Source organism: Fistularia commersonii, chromosome 14 (assembly GCF_037954325.1).
Source record: "Fistularia commersonii isolate RoL2024-O1a breed Wild chromosome 14, RoL_Fcom_v1.0, whole genome shotgun sequence".
Taxonomy (NCBI): domain Eukaryota; kingdom Metazoa; phylum Chordata; class Actinopteri; order Syngnathiformes; family Fistulariidae; genus Fistularia; species Fistularia commersonii.
In genome coordinates this window covers 8500214-8515620 of record NC_141297.1, presented here as the reverse complement: position 1 = coordinate 8515620, position 15407 = coordinate 8500214, and the positions used below count along the sequence as shown (strand labels likewise).

At 40.6% G+C, this 15407-nt stretch overlaps 1 protein-coding gene across 5 annotated transcripts; it reads left to right on the top strand.

The window, feature by feature from the left end:
• The first annotated feature begins 5307 nt into the window (after positions 1-5307).
• LOC147227181 (natural resistance-associated macrophage protein 2-like) lies at positions 5308-15180 on the top strand. Of its 5 annotated transcripts, none has more exons than XM_086159867.1 (16): positions 5308-5564; positions 6623-6718; positions 7098-7225; positions 7312-7434; positions 7879-7998; positions 8779-8885; positions 9241-9311; positions 9379-9446; positions 10590-10745; positions 10826-10984; positions 11102-11188; positions 12152-12271; positions 12360-12509; positions 13308-13381; positions 13482-13635; positions 14120-15180. In XM_086159867.1, exons 1-16 carry the CDS (start codon positions 5543-5545, stop codon positions 14225-14227), a joined length of 1743 nt encoding a protein of 580 aa, XP_086015993.1. In that variant the 5' UTR covers positions 5308-5542; the 3' UTR covers positions 14228-15180. The 5 variants fall into 5 exon arrangements, with proteins under 5 accessions (XP_086015993.1, XP_086015995.1, XP_086015994.1 ...); XM_086159869.1 differs by having other exon boundaries at positions 5314-5564; positions 6626-6718; XM_086159868.1 differs by having other exon boundaries at positions 5404-5564; positions 6626-6718; positions 7095-7225.
• Positions 15181-15407: the final 227 nt, after the last annotated feature.

Sequence of the window (15407 nt, the reverse complement as noted above, 5' to 3'; positions counted from 1 at the left end):
GTTCATTTCCGACGGTGAATTGTATTCTCTAAATCTGCTGCAGGTATTTATTAACATTCCAGTGAGGTGCCAAAGTTCCATGCGGAGATTTCATGTTCTGTGAAGAAATACACTCCTTGAAAACTGGGTCATACACCGGTAGGGCCTTTAAAAGACGTGTAATAGAACGACGATGACGCGACTGCGCCGAGCAGAGATGGTGGAAGAAACTGGCAGCTATTCAAGGTTTGGAGACATTACTGATGCCCTGACATGTAAATTGTGTTTTTTTTTTTTTGCAGAATAATAAAGGTGAAGAGAACTTGTGACAGAAGAAGAAAGAAGGCAGCTGGACATAGATGACAGTAGTCTATGGGACCTTTAGGTGGCACTAAGTAGCTCCTTGGATAACAACTGCCGTGAAATTGTAACAAGAGAAGAAGGAAAAGGAGAAAAGGAAGAAGATCTGGAATGGACAGTGTTTGGGAGAATGCAGCTGTCAGGTGGTTGGTTCTGAATGGCCAAATGGAACCAAACACACCGTGGAAGCGCGAGTCAAATAGTAAGAAATTTTGACCGTAGCCACAGCAACGAGGGGACCAGAGGTTGCGTTCTCTGAGCAGCCGTGCATCTCGACAGTTCCCTCCTACCAATGAATCTCGGCACAGTTCGAAGTTAAAAGCTTCGGTGACGTTGCGGAGACTCGAGATCTGCATCGGCGCTTCTTCTGCACAGATTTGACCCTCATGTGTAGTGATATGGGAAGGTTTCCAGAGGCCATCGGATCAAGAACAAAACCTGAAAAAGAAGCTCTGCGGACAAACATATACTGGATCTAAAAGGGCAACAGCTTTTTGGCAGAACCACTTTGACATGTGGGTGCGGGTTTCATCAAAAAATTGACGAACTGACCTCTCCGAGGCTTTTGTGTCGTTGCAAATACCACCACTACTACCAGTGCTTCTACTTTTAAAAAATCTTACTGGTCTCAAAAAAAAAAAAGTATAACTGAAAGTATAATCTCAGATGAGACAAAGAGAGACGGCTTGCCAAACCTACAGATGGCGAGCAGGAGGAGTTAAATCCATCCTTGGAGGAGAAGGATGGTATCCTGAAGGTTGGAGGATGCCGAAATCACGCCTATTGCCAAGCAACCGGACAATTTTCCCCGAACATTAATGTCACGCACTACGCGCTTTTATGGAAGTGTTCGCCATTAAAGGCGTGGTATAACAATCAACGATCCGCAGGCTAACCGGTGACGCATCCTGAGGCCGTCTCGTCACACGAGAGCGTGAAAGGCGCTGACGCCGATTTATTTGTTTGGGTCTCGAAAAGGTTATTTTAGGTCTCGCCGATATATTTTTAATCTCTAACCGTGTGTTTGTGTAAATCTGTGGTTGTTAGGAAGGAGAGCCAAGCAGGGCTGATTCATTCTCTTTCACCCAGGAAGGGCCTCATTGGATCACAGGAAATACTGGATGATATGTACAAACACACACACACACACACACACACATCCAGAACACAGCGGATACTTACGCCTTCATACGCTTCAATGGTGTTTAATCTGTATTTCATATCATCCCATCTGACGTCTCTCCTCTGCTCCAGGAAAGGTCTCACACTCAGGAAAGAAAAAAAAACAAGCTTGGATGTAAATCGGCTGGTGTTTGTCACCACCCAGTGGCTCCAGACAGTTACCTTGCATTTTTGCGGTCTTTGTGAGGACAAAGATATAAAACATTCCTCCTTTTCCTCCCTTCAGCATAAGTCAGGTAAGCCTTTTGTTTTTGTAGGGTTTGGTGAAAATACCCTCTAATTGCTCAGCCACGGATACACAATGGGTTTGTTAGTGTATGAAATCTTTTGAAGACTGTGTTTGTCTGTGTGTGTGTGTGTGTGTGTGTGTGTGCGCATTGTCAAATGTCTTGTTTTGTTTAATTCACAGTCACACTGTCAGCCCAAAAGCCGCTGATATTTGATGTATTTTACATTTTCTGACTGATATATTGCAAAGAAAAGCATCAGAGGAGCAGATAGATAAATAAATTAATTCTCACAGCCGGAAATTAGAAAAGGTTGTTTTTTTGTTTTTTTTTAACGCACATATAAATATATATATATTTGATCACAAAAAAAGCAATCATCCGTGTATAATTTGGTGGATAATTTTAACCAGCATATTAAATAACCAACAAATTAAATGCATTTATTTTTTTAGGCCAGCCTATGAGACTGATTCAAGACGTCAAGAATAAACTGAGACCAATCCGATAATCATCAATATTTATTATTATTCTTCAGCATGGAGCCGAGGCCCAGAGGCTTCTGGTAATACAGAGGATGGACTGTATCACAAAGTGGGAGCTTTCTTATTTATTATCCAGCAGCTCTTTTTTTTTTTACTCAATCTTTATTTAGTTTTTCTCTACATCAATATGACACATACATATACCACATAAAATGAGATAACATGATCATGTCATGATATGATATAGTAACAGAAATACTGACACTGGAAAAAAAAGGGGGGGGCAAAAAAATGACAAAAAACAACAAAAAAAAAAATCCACTCTAAATGGGTAATCTAAAAGGATATTATGCTTATGTCTGATGCCAGTCTAAAATTATTTGAGTCCAACCTTATTGTATTAGTAAAGATATGCCAGGTGCCCATCATTTAGTAAAAATAGACTTCTGAAGTCTTAATGAATATGTAATTTGCTCCATGTGGTAAATGTACCATTCTTTCTGGATCCATATATTACATGTAGGGGGATCCGATGTCAACCACCTGATAGTTATGGCTTTTAATGCAGCTGTGAGCAATTTGTTTAAGAGGTATTTTTCATTTGTGGTCCGGTGTGCCTCAATGCATATTTCCTCCCAGGTGTCCATTGATATCAATGGTCATCTCCACCTCCCATCTCTCGATAAAAATATATTATATTGCTTACCGATTATTTTCTTCCCCCTATTGCTCATCAGTGCTATTAGGAAGCTTTCTATGGAAGTAGGTCTTCTAAGTTTTTCCAACTTCTTTTACGTTGTCAGGAAAGATCTTAACTGATCTTAACTGTGCAATATTTCATAACAGCTACATGTACAATTTTTTTTTATACTCTTGTGCACTCCTTATCTTTCACTTGTTACTTAAGAAACTTTATAGTTTATTTGTATTTCTTAATCTCCCTTTTTCTCTTTTTTTTACTGTTCATACAATTCTCTACTATTATTTATCATTGTTATATTTTTCTTGTACCTCTGGCACAACAATTTCCTTCGGGATGAATAAAGTTGTTCTTATTCTTATTCTTAACTGTAGATATCTTTAAAAAAAAAAAGTCAATCTTTGGGAGATCAAATTCCTGTGCTTCATTTGTGCAGCCCAGAAATTTGTAATTCAGGTTTGGGAGTTTAAGACCTCCATCCTATGTGAATGATTGTAAAGTTTTAAGTCTAATTCAAGGGCGCTTATTTTGCCGGATACATTTTGATAATAATTTTATTGAGGTGAGCAAAAGTGGGCCTTCATCTTATCTACATTTACCTTAAATCCAGAATAATACCTGGAACTGGATATGAGCCCCTTTGGATATTTTACATATGTTGTTGAGCAGGGTTCTGTTAAAAATAATAAAACATCATCTGCATACAACGAAATTTTGTGTTCTTCTCGATTTGTTTTAATTCTTTTTATGTTATTGGTGTCTCTGATGAGCTGGGCCAGTGGTTCAATACTAATAGCAAACAGCAGGGGTGATAAGGGGCAGCCCTCTCTGCATCTTCGAGTGTAAATCTCTCTGATCTGTGTCTATTAACCTTAACAGCTGCTTGTGGGGATGAATAAAGTGTTTGAATCAAATTTACGAAATGAGGATCAAATCTAAATCGTGCATCTATAGATACGATTCATCACTTTTTGATGAGATATCATATTTAATAGGCGTCGTACATTATCTACGTAAGACCTTCAAGTGATAAAGCCTGTTTGATCAGAGGGTATTATTTGAGTAACTATCCTATATACCCTTCTAGCTAAAATTGCAGTTGGTACACTAAAATCTTTGTTTAGTAATGATATTCAGCAGCTCAATTTTTAAAAAAAATATTGGATCACATGAACTGAGGCTCATGTGAAAGTTACTGAGGGCTGGTTCTGGTGGGGAATCTTTCCTGGTTGTTTGGAGGGTGTAGATGAGCCTGCTCTGTGTGTGCAAATCCGTCATGGTATTGATCCCAGTACAGCATTTATCAAATGGTTATACACACTGGTGTTCGTTATGTGGCATATAATGTTTTTGCACATAATATTTGTAGTATTTAAAGTCAGTGAGGACATAGGGAGATGTTTTGGACATATACAAAGGAGGGGTAGTGAATATATTGGTAGAAGGCCTGGCAGAAGACCAGAGGGGAGATTTATGGATGGAGTGAATGAATAACAGGAAGTTAGGTGGTGGGGGAAGATGATTTGCTGTGATGAGCCCCGGTGGGAAAAGCTGTAAGGTAGAAGAAGACTGTTGTTATTACTAGAGTTGTTGTCAGACAACATACAATAATAATGGACTGCATCACTTAAGGAGTAGCCCCACCCCATGCAAAAACACTGACTCAAGAGAATCTGATCACTTTAGTTGGCAACTCGGAGTAATAAATCCATAAAATGAGTTTAAAAACACGAGCAAAAGTAAATCTCACATTGTATTATCACATACAGCAGTATTTGCACGGCTTAACTGCCCTGTGCTTTAACTACACTTGGTGCTACATGGCCTGCAAAAACTCTACAGGCTTTTATTTTGAAAAAGTAGAAACCAGGAAGAGTGAAGGAAAAGATCCTGAGATTTCAAAACCTCTGTGAGTCCAAGTTTAAGGAAGTTAATTTTGGTTGGGTTTTTTTTATCATTATTGAACTTGTTAAAAACTTGAATTGACAAACATGGCCAAATGAAAACATACATCAATAACATCTAGACTACATGAGGGAACATAAAAGAATATTGTTTGCCAATAAAATAATGTAATTGTAAAAGTAACTAAGAGCATATAGGAAAACAAATGTACAACACAAGAGGCCAATTAACAATAAATAAATTCACAGCAAAACGACCACAATGGATTCTTAGTTTATTGAAACAAAAGGAATATTATTCATTAAAAAAGTACATTCTGTTAAAGTTGGTACATTTTAATCCGGTTACCCCTGTCAACCGCGCATGCGCCGAAGCAGCTCAGACCGGTGTAAACCGTGTCACGTGTTTATTAAAAAAAAAAGGTTGACTGTTTTAAACCATGAATGAGACTTTGACCCCCCCCCCCCCGACACACACACACACACACACACACACACACACACACACACACACACATACACACCTGGGCTTACCTGTCCGGTGAGTGTTCATGCTGGGGGTCGGTTTCCGGAAATTCCCGTACCTTCGAACGAAACTCATCCGGAAGCTACCGGGAAGAGGTGGCCGAGGAAATGAAAAGTTTAGCCGCCCGCCGCCGGTCGGATCTCTGAAAGCAGAGAAAAGGAGAAAAACGACACGACGACATGCTGTCGTTCCTGCGTTCAGGTGATTTTTTTTAACTTGCCGGCTGCTCCTCCTTCTTCGCCGGGAAGTTTCTCAAGAAAAAAGAACATTAGCCGTCTTTCTATAGCCACATTAAAAGCTAGCACGGGTTTATTATATAGTTATGAGGACCTCACCTGTTTAGCTCCCACATGGAGCTGGTAATGTAATTTTTTTTTACAATAAATACATCCATATATTGTTTGTATAGTATTTAAGATTAATCCAATGTATTTCTTTTTATTTTTCTTTATTTTTGCAATGTATAAAAATGACAGTTGGAAATTTCAAAATAAAATGGTGCAATTAAGACAAAGCAGAAGTTTTGATAACAGCAACAGTGGCAGTTCGAGGGAGATATTCACAAACACACAGCTACATTGGGTGTCATGTTAATTTTGTCAGGTTAACGTTTTCATATGTTCAGATTTTTCTTGAACATATTCCTTAATAATTTGTTTGTCCCAGCCTGCACACATTGTGTCTATTTTTGTTATTTATTTTATTTGTTGCTATTTATTTTTGTCACACTATTTATATTGTTGTTTACTTCTAGCTGTCACTCTATATTGTTGTTTACTTCTAGCTGTCACTCTATTTATATTGTTGTTTAATTCTAGTTGTGTATATTTCACCCCCACTTCCTTGAATTTGCTTATTTTTATCCCTGATGTTGTCGTTGTCTGTTGTCTTGCTATATCCTGTCTTCAGCCTGTCTATTCGTATTTATCTCCATATTTATTTCCTTTTTTCTCTTAACATTATAACTGTTACGTTGCTGTGACATAGGAGTTTCCCCTTGGGGCATCAATAAAGTTTATCTTATCTTATCTTATCTAAACCCTCTGGCTATGTTTTAAAAACTCATTTCCAAATACAGGGGTTTGAATTTGCTGAAGAAATACTATTTTATTCAATTCATAGTAATGCTGCTAATGCTAATATTGGCACAGACTCTTGATATTCGGTTCAGATGATGCCTTAACTGTTTGTTCTTGTTCGTGTTCTTTTTGCACGTCTCACACATCTTGTCCCTGCGGCAATAACGGTGTGTGGACCAGCAGACAGGCGGCCCCCTCCCCCTGAGAACATTCACATTTCCTCTTTGCCGCCCAGCATTCCCACTGACTCCAATCCAGAGAGACCCAGCGGACAAGGTGAGGACGTTACCAAGGAGTTGGCGAGTCAAAATCTAAACCTGACCTCTGACCCCCTTGGTTCCTGGGTTATGTTATCTAATTTTTTTCAAAATAAAATCAAAGTTACTAATTAAAAAAACTAATACTGTCAGGATTATATTATCATTCTTCTTCTTCTTCTTGTTGATAATTATAAACTATATTGTTATTATTACTATTTACTATTACAATATATAATGATAATCATAACAATAATTATTATTATTTCTATTATTATTATAATTATTTAGAGATTTATTTGCAAGTGATCACATGGGGTCAGTGTGTGTATTTGTTCAATTTTTGTTATTTGTAATGATGTTCAGAGTTTGTGCGTGTCTGTCTTTGTGTGAAGCAGAAGTGGACAATGGCACGATTGTCACCACTAACACACAGCAAGGGCCTTTCCTCCAGAAGCTTGACAGCGGTGCTGGGTCCAGTCCTTACTTTGACCAGAGGGTCCCCGTTCCTGAAGAGGATGCCTCGGTAACCCCAACATCCACACAGACAGGGCTTTGGAGGCTCTGCAGTTCTTTATGAAGTTTCGTAAGTTTCACATTCACAAACTTCAGTCCAGGTTCAGTTTCCGGAAGCTATGGGCCTTCACCGGACCAGGTTTCCTGATGAGCATTGCCTACCTTGACCCTGGGAACATCGAGTCAGACCTGCAGTCAGGAGCTAAAGCTGGCTTTAAGGTGTGTGTGTGTGTGTGCGTGCGTGCGTGCGTGCGTGCGTGCGTGCGTGCATCCACTGTTACCTCCTCCACTCCTCTCCCTGTGGAGGAGAGATAAGACTAAACTCAACAAAAGTCATTTTTTGATGGATGTCATGGGAGAAGACCAGGTTGTGAGAAGATCCTCCGGTCTTTAAATTCAATAAGAAAGGCCCCAGCGGCAAAGGGTTATTGTTTTCAACATATATCAAGTTAGGATGAGATTGATTTATTTTCAAGTATAAATTAATAGAAACAATATTATACTTATTTCTTTTCGTTGGCTCAAGTTTCCTGGTAGTTTCTTGCTTAAGTTTTGGGTGGTTTATTTCTTTGACAGGTAAATGTCTTCATGCATGGGTGTGAAAAATATAGAAAGGAAAAAAACAATGAACCTGGTTAACAGCGCATCCTCTGTCCCATCCAGCTGCTCTGGGTTCTGCTGAGTGCCACCATCATCGGCCTGCTGCTGCAGAGGCTGGCAGCCCGGCTGGGCGTGGTCACTGGAATGCATCTGGCCGAAGTCTGCAACCGCCAGTATCATACGGTGTGTCTGTCTGCCATCTCTGGTGCCACGATACGGCAAGCATGCTCTATAGCATCAGCATAACCAAGTTTATATTCTGAGAAATGATTCTGAACACGGACGTGGTTCCAGCTCAACCAGACAAACTACATTCATAAAACAAGCGCTTTAAGGCGTGTTCCCTTATGGCATTGGGTTCAGATGTGACAAAGACAAAATGTTTTTTTTATATCCTTCTGCATCATTTTGATTTCTTTCATTTCAATTCAAGCCCAGATACACCTAATTGTCAGTTTATGAAATAGTTATGCGAAGTGAACTCATAGCTAGTCTCTCATCTGACACAGTGAAACACATCACCTCATAAAATGATGCTTAAGTCAGGACATCATGATAAAAGCTTTTCCACAGTACGATCTCTTTCCTTTTTTTTCGTGTTAGCTGGCAAAATAGCTGTGGGACTAATTTTGAAATGTATATTTTCTGAACCAGGTGTGTCTGATTAGACCAGAAATGTGGCTCACACAGACACACACAACATGCACATGAGTGGGTTTCAGAGTGTTAAAGTGGTGATTCAATAACTTTTCAACTGAGCCTGCTTACCATTACCACAGGCCACCATCCATTGTGCCAGGCCAACCGGTGGTGACAGGGACTAGCTTAATGCCTCAGCTTAGGGAAGCGAAGGGGATGGAAGCAAACAGTCAAATTTCTTTTGAAAACAGTCGTATTTTTCTTTGGATGGTGACTTCCATGTTTGTATTTCATGCTAAATAGTCACATGACCCATTTGTCCAGGTGCCACGGATCATCCTGTGGCTGATGGTGGAGTTGGCCATCATTGGTTCGGACATGCAGGAGGTCATTGGCTGCGCCATCGCATTCAACCTCCTCTCCTCCGGCAGGTGACTTAACTGACCTGAGTTGAAATTGTTGACAGTGCAACTTTCCAAATGGGGTTTTAGCTCAATTCTCACTTATTTTATTTATTGGCATCCTCATAGTTTTACCCGCAGCATTTATTTTCCCTGATTTTGAAATTACATTTGAAAGTGATTTTCTTCTCCTACCATGAGTAGTATTAGAAAGAAAAAAGGAGTAGGTGTAAAAACAGGATGGCAAAAAAGGTAGACATTATAAGTGAATTAGAAAACAGACAGAAATGTTCAGATGAATGGGCTGATAATTAATAGAATTCAATGTAATTATTTGCTGTTTGAAACGTTTTGTCTTTTTGAAAAAAATGTATCCCCCTGTCAGGATCCCACTTTGGGGCGGTGTCCTCATCACCATCATTGACACCTTTGTTTTCCTCTTCCTCGACAAATACGGTACGTAAAGGCTCTGCTTTCCTGCAAGACTGACATCACCCGTAAAACACACGCTGTGCTCCCGCAGACCTGAGGAAGCTGGAGGCTTTCTTTGGTTTTCTCATCACCATCATGGCCATCACCTTTGGATATGAGGTATGAACACACCTGGCACCTTTCAGTAATGCTACACTGTACTTTACCTGTAGTCCTCCTGTTGTTTACCTGTGTTTCCTTGTCGTTCTCCGGTTCTATCCCTGTGATTCAATCCTAGAGCACCTGTGAATTTGCTGTACTTTTGCTTTGGTTCCCCTTCACTAAATCAGCAAAAGAAAAGTCTTCTTGCATTTGAGATCCTCGCTAATGCTACCTCCAGCAAGCTGTCTTTCATTCCAAACTAATCATCCAAACTAACAAAAACTTTTCTACCCCTTCGAAGACTTGAGACCTTTGCTTCGTTACCATAGCAACCTCTACATTTTCAGCCCATTTTTTTATTCTTCTTAATTGTGCAGGTGGTTGACTTAGCCATGTGCTTTCCGAGATCTGTAATACAAACACCACTCTCATGTTTAGTCATTATGTCTGACTTCAGAGCGACTGCAATTCTAAATTTAGTCTTAAAACCAGTATCACTAGCACTTTTTGCCTTTTTGGGAGCCATAATGAGGGCTAACTAACTGAAAAAAAAGCACAAAAAGCATTATAACAGGAGAACACGATGGTGAATGATGTAAACAACACCGAGTACCATGCATGGCTGCTGCTATGTTACGACGCCACAATGTGGAAAAGCTTGTGAGTTGTTTTTTTTTTTTTTGTGCGCTCATGCTCTGAGGCTTGGTTCACAGCTTGATTCAAACGTTGATTGAAAACTGTTCATAGGCCAATTTATTCATGATTAGGGGCATTCATAAGCCTAGGTTCTACTGGCATTCCCTGGTATTTCCCCCATTTACCACCTGTAGTTTTCCTGTCATTAACCTCTTCAAACCTGTCGTCTCTTTCAGTCTCATACAGTTTCCCCTTGTAATTCACCTGACACTCCCTTTTTAGTTTCCCCTGTAGTTCCCCCATTGTGCTTATGTAGTTCACTCGGATCAGGCTCGGATCTGTCCGAGGTTTCTGCATCGGTAAAAGGGCACCTTTCCCCACCAAGTGCTTGCTCATAGGAGAATGTTGGGTGTCTGTAAATAATTTTAAAAAGCATACTCTGTACCTGTAATCCCCCTGTAGTTCCCCAGTTGTTCATCCCCTGGCATTTTTCAGTCATGCTCAGTTGTCCTCTGCTCCTTCCAGTATGTGCGAGTGGGTCCGGACCAGGGCGAGCTGCTGACGGGGATGTTCTTGCCATACTGCGAGGGCTGCGGGCCCGTCCAGCTCACACAGGCCGTGGGCATCGTGGGCGCCGTCATCATGCCTCACAACATCTATCTCCACTCAGCTCTGGTCAAGGTGCCGTCACCGTCTCCTTCCATTCGTCCTCTTCATGTCTCTTTCAAACCGTCAGCTGATCTGCAACATGTCTGTTCCAGTCCCGGGACGTGGACCGATCGAACAGGAACCGGGTGAAAGAGGCCAACAAGTATTTCTTCATCGAGTCGGCCATCGCCCTCTTCATCTCCTTCATCATCAACGTGTTCGTGGTGGCTGTTTTTGCTGAGGCGTTTTACGGACAAACCAACGCAGAGGTGGTGAGTGGACCCCCAGCCCTCCCCGAATGTGCCAACCTCCATGGCCACTCCGCTGACCCGTTTTCCCCCATGGAAGCCCCATTTCAGCCGTATCGTTGTTTCTTATTGTCGTTGCAGTACGCCGTCTGCAATCGGACAGGAAGTCCTCACTCGGACCTGTTCCCTATCAACAACCGCACTCTGGAGGTGGACATCTACAAAGGGGTGAGTTCCGGGGATCATCTCCTCAGCAGAAACATTGCAACATCAGTGAAATATTTGAGTTAATTTTTCCTCACTTTTTGGTTTTATTTTTTTTTTTTTCAACAATTTTTCCTCTTAAATCATTGAAAGTGGTAATTTCTATTGTTAGCAAAAGCTTCTGAGAAAACTCATCTCCCGTAGCAAATTTAGGAATTCAATGAATTTATTTCTCTAATTTGTTTTCAAACATTTTTGAAATTTCTAATGGCCTTGCCAAATTGAAAGTAAGTTTTTGTCTTGCTTCCAGTTGTTTTTAGTTTTATGCAGTTATTGCGAATTTCTAATTTTTGATAAGACCATGAGCCACCTGTTTGACCACAATGGCAGGGTTGCATCAGTAGAGGATGCTGTTAGCAACTGAACGCTCATCTGATGACCCTGTTACCCCAAAGATGAAAGTCCTACCAGATTTTATCTGACAGGAAGCCAGTAGTGACATCTATAGAGAAGAAGGTTTTCTGACACTTTTTCAAAAATATTATAGTAAAAGTGCCAAGGAATTCACTGACAACCATCTGGGGACCGGACCACGTGTTTAAAAATAAAAAAAACACCATGACCATTTCTTTTCAGTGTAGTAATTACAATACAATAAAAATAATAATAATACATTAGTATTACCTAGCATTAGTTTAATTCAAATTGGTCACAGCTTTAGTGACCCTTTAAATTTAATTTTATTTAATGGCCTTTCTGACATCTTCTTTTCTAATTTTCTCAAGAAAACTATTTATATTATTTTGTATAAAGATTGTTTATTTGAAAATTGAGGCACTTTCTTTGTGACTTTCCCCCTATTGAATATTTTATACTCATCCTGTCTTTTTATTTTATACTCATCCTGTCTTTTTAATGCACCCTCCCTATTTCAGGGTGATTTAATGGTCATTTCATCATTTTTTTTTAACTCTGCCTGGGTTCCAGGGTGTCGTCCTCGGCTGCTTCTTCGGCCCAGCGGCGCTCTACATCTGGGCAATCGGGATACTTGCAGCTGGCCAGAGCTCCACCATGACGGGAACATACTCTGGGCAGTTTGTTATGGAGGTCAGTGGAAGGGGAGCTGCACACACATACACACACTGCACTAACTGTGGGAGTCTCTGTAAGCTGTTCTCCCGTCAACGTTCCTCAGGGGTTCTTGAACCTTCGCTGGTCGCGCTTTGCCCGGGTGCTGCTGACCCGCTCCCTCGCCATCATGCCCACCTTGCTGGTCGCCATCTTTCAGGATGTGCACCAGCTCACAGGCATGAACGACTTCCTCAACGTGCTGCAGAGCATGCAGGTCAGACCTGCAGAACCTTCATAGAACTTTCATACTTTCTCATAGCCCAAAACAAAGGATGCCGCCCTTTTCTGGTCCTTAGGTAATCTGTCAAAGATCAGATAAGTTTGTTGTTTCTATGCAGACGCAAAGGACATTGATATTTAGTTTAATGAAGGATGTGATGTCAGTGTCAGGCCATCAGCTGTCAACCAACTGAAGTTAATCCAGATTTGTTTTAAACTTACTAACTAACCAGAATACAACACCCTCCAAACATCCAGAAAACCTTGGTAATTTGCTGGAAAAATATGACCTCTAGCTAATATTTGTCTGAGGTTTAATTAACTTAAACTACCTCATAAGTAGAAAAACTAAATTAATTTCAAGAGAAAAAAAAAATGTAAAGAAAAAAAAATGACAATGGCCCAAAGATTTGATTTTTCCCATAACTTTGCAGAAATGCAAAAAAAAAATCTCGGAGGTTCTCAGTCATCCGGGTCATGTTAAATTCTTGTCAAAATCTTCTTTTTGTGGTAATTGGACTTGAATTTCTTCACTTGAAGACGTTTCATCCCTCATCTGAGAGGCTTCTTCACTTCAGAAGTGGAAAAAAGTAACAGTAAAAGAATGAAATAGGGGTGTTATATATATGTATATATCGATTTTATATAAACATATACATATATATATATATTGTGATGCTTTCAGGTAACCTTGGAAAAAGACCCAACTTTGGTCCCAAAATTTGGTTCTCTCCAAGGAAAGTTGAAATAGGTCAAGCCACCTTCATGATTTCTCTGCTTCCTCCTGTCACAGCTGCCCTTCGCCCTCATCCCCATCCTGACCTTCACCAGCCTGCCATCTCTCATGAGCGACTTCGCCAACGGCCTGTGAGTTCCGTCCTGATCATGTGACTCAGACAACAAGGTTTACAGCCACTGATGTGTCTCTCCTGTGTGTGTGTGTGTGCGTGTGTGTGTGTGTGATCAGGGTGTACAGAGTGGGTGGTGGTCTGGTGGTCCTGATGGTCTGCTGCATCAACATGTACTTTGTGGTGGTTTATGTGGTAACCTATGACAGCGTGTGGCTCTACGTGCTGGCGGCGTTTCTCTCTATTGGATACCTGACATTTGTGGGCTACCTGGTAGGTGAATGGACTCAACGCCACCCGTAACTGACTCGATAAATTTAAGATAATGTCTGTATTTATGGATTTTTTTTTTTAATATTCAAATAATGTTTGATTTTTTTGAGTTTGGGAGATTTTATCTTATTTTTCTGTAATCTGCGATTATTCTTGTTTTTTTTTTAAGGACCTTTTCTTTTGTATTTTTATTTTTTGTAATGAGTTCAACCTTGTTTAATTTGCGAGGGGGAAACTTTCATTTCCCAGGACGAACAATATGTAAGAACACACCATCCTTTGATATATCAGTGTAAATATTGATATCTGACAAAGATCTGATAAGTTAGTTGTATTTACATGAAACTGGACATCAAGGTTGGTCAGATGTTATTTGGTTGAATGTAGATATAATTTAAGCCGTTTGATTGACATTATTGGGTTGTTGTGAATGCGGTGACTGTATAAAAGCCCTCCTAACCAGGCATGTGCCTCCGCTCTGCAGTCCTGGTTGTGTCTCATCGCCCTGGGCGTGACCTGCCTGGACCCCAACAGCAGGCGAGGAGGGGACACCACCATCTTGATCGAGCCGCAGCCCGAGACTGAAACCTGAAGCGCAAGTGACCGCCACAGAAGGCTCGGCCCGCAGGTGCAGCTGGGGCCCGCTCATCCGACCAGACACTTCCTCTCCTGATGTATTTATACACGAAGCTCTGACGCTTCCCAATCAAACTGCTATTTTTATTTCAACGAAATAACGTCAGAGATGGGAAAACAGCTGCCATCGTTCAGCTGGATGCAACAGAATCCCACCGGGTTCCAGGTTCAGTCCCTTCATCCTAAACATTTGGGGCCAGAGGGTTTGAATGTCCTTTTAAAGTTCATACCCTTTTTTTCAATGAAAGGGAAGATGGCACAGGGAAGATGATACCCGCCTCCAACTACGGTAATTAAGCTAACCATAGTGAATGTTAGTCGAAGGAATCAATAGCCTGCCAAGGAGTAGTTCTTCTCACTGGTTTCCCATTATACACCAGGATAAAAAACAATAAATTAGATATCATCGTTATGACAAATATTTTTACAGTTTCAAATTTTATAAGGATGCGGAGACTAAAATACTGTACTTTTATGGTATGTCATTAATAGTTTTTCAGTATTGAAAATAATTGTAAGCAGTTTTACTGTCTACATCCAGTCATGGATGATGAGAAAATGTGATTGTTTTTTTTTTTTTGTCTGTGTTTGTTTTTAAAACTGTTTTATTTAATTTGGGTATCAGTTCTTCTTCGCAGGAATTCTTTCAAAATCAGGAGAATATACTGGTGGGAACTGGTCATGGGTGCAATGGAGTGAAACACGACTACACAAAAAAAACAGTCAACAAGGAAGAACTAGCAAAGAAATTACTTAAATGATAGTGATTGCAGAGCAGTTACAGGAAAGTATGTAGACATTATTTAAAATTATTTGCGTCGGGTCATTCAAATGATATTTAACAAACATCAGTCCATGTAAATATCATTTAGATGTCAATGTTTAAATAAAGCATTCTAATATTAGTAATCCCCGGTCAGTCAAACCAACAGATCTAATCAGACGCTGGTGCTCGACTTCCCTGCAGTTCCTCCTTCGGCCACGAGGGGGCAGCGCAGGCCGCTCACTGGGGCCAGTCAGCGCGGCGCCGGGCTGTGACAGACGGCCGGGAGCCGTCACGTTTCCCGTGTCGCTTGCACAGAGACTCGCCCTGGGAGACGAATCCGGTCTGCAGAATGCCACGACTGTTGTGCAAC

Excerpts from the sequence above, each read along its gene's own strand:
- LOC147227181 (XM_086159866.1), top strand. The coding sequence starts at position 5,543 with ATGCTGTCGTTCCTGCGTTCAG. Across the intron at positions 7,226-7,311 it reads TTCCTGAAGAGGATGCCTCG|TCCAGGTTCAGTTTCCGGAA; the intron begins GTAACCCCAACA and ends CACAAACTTCAG. Across the intron at positions 10,985-11,101 it reads GACAAACCAACGCAGAGGTG|TACGCCGTCTGCAATCGGAC; the intron begins GTGAGTGGACCC and ends TTGTCGTTGCAG.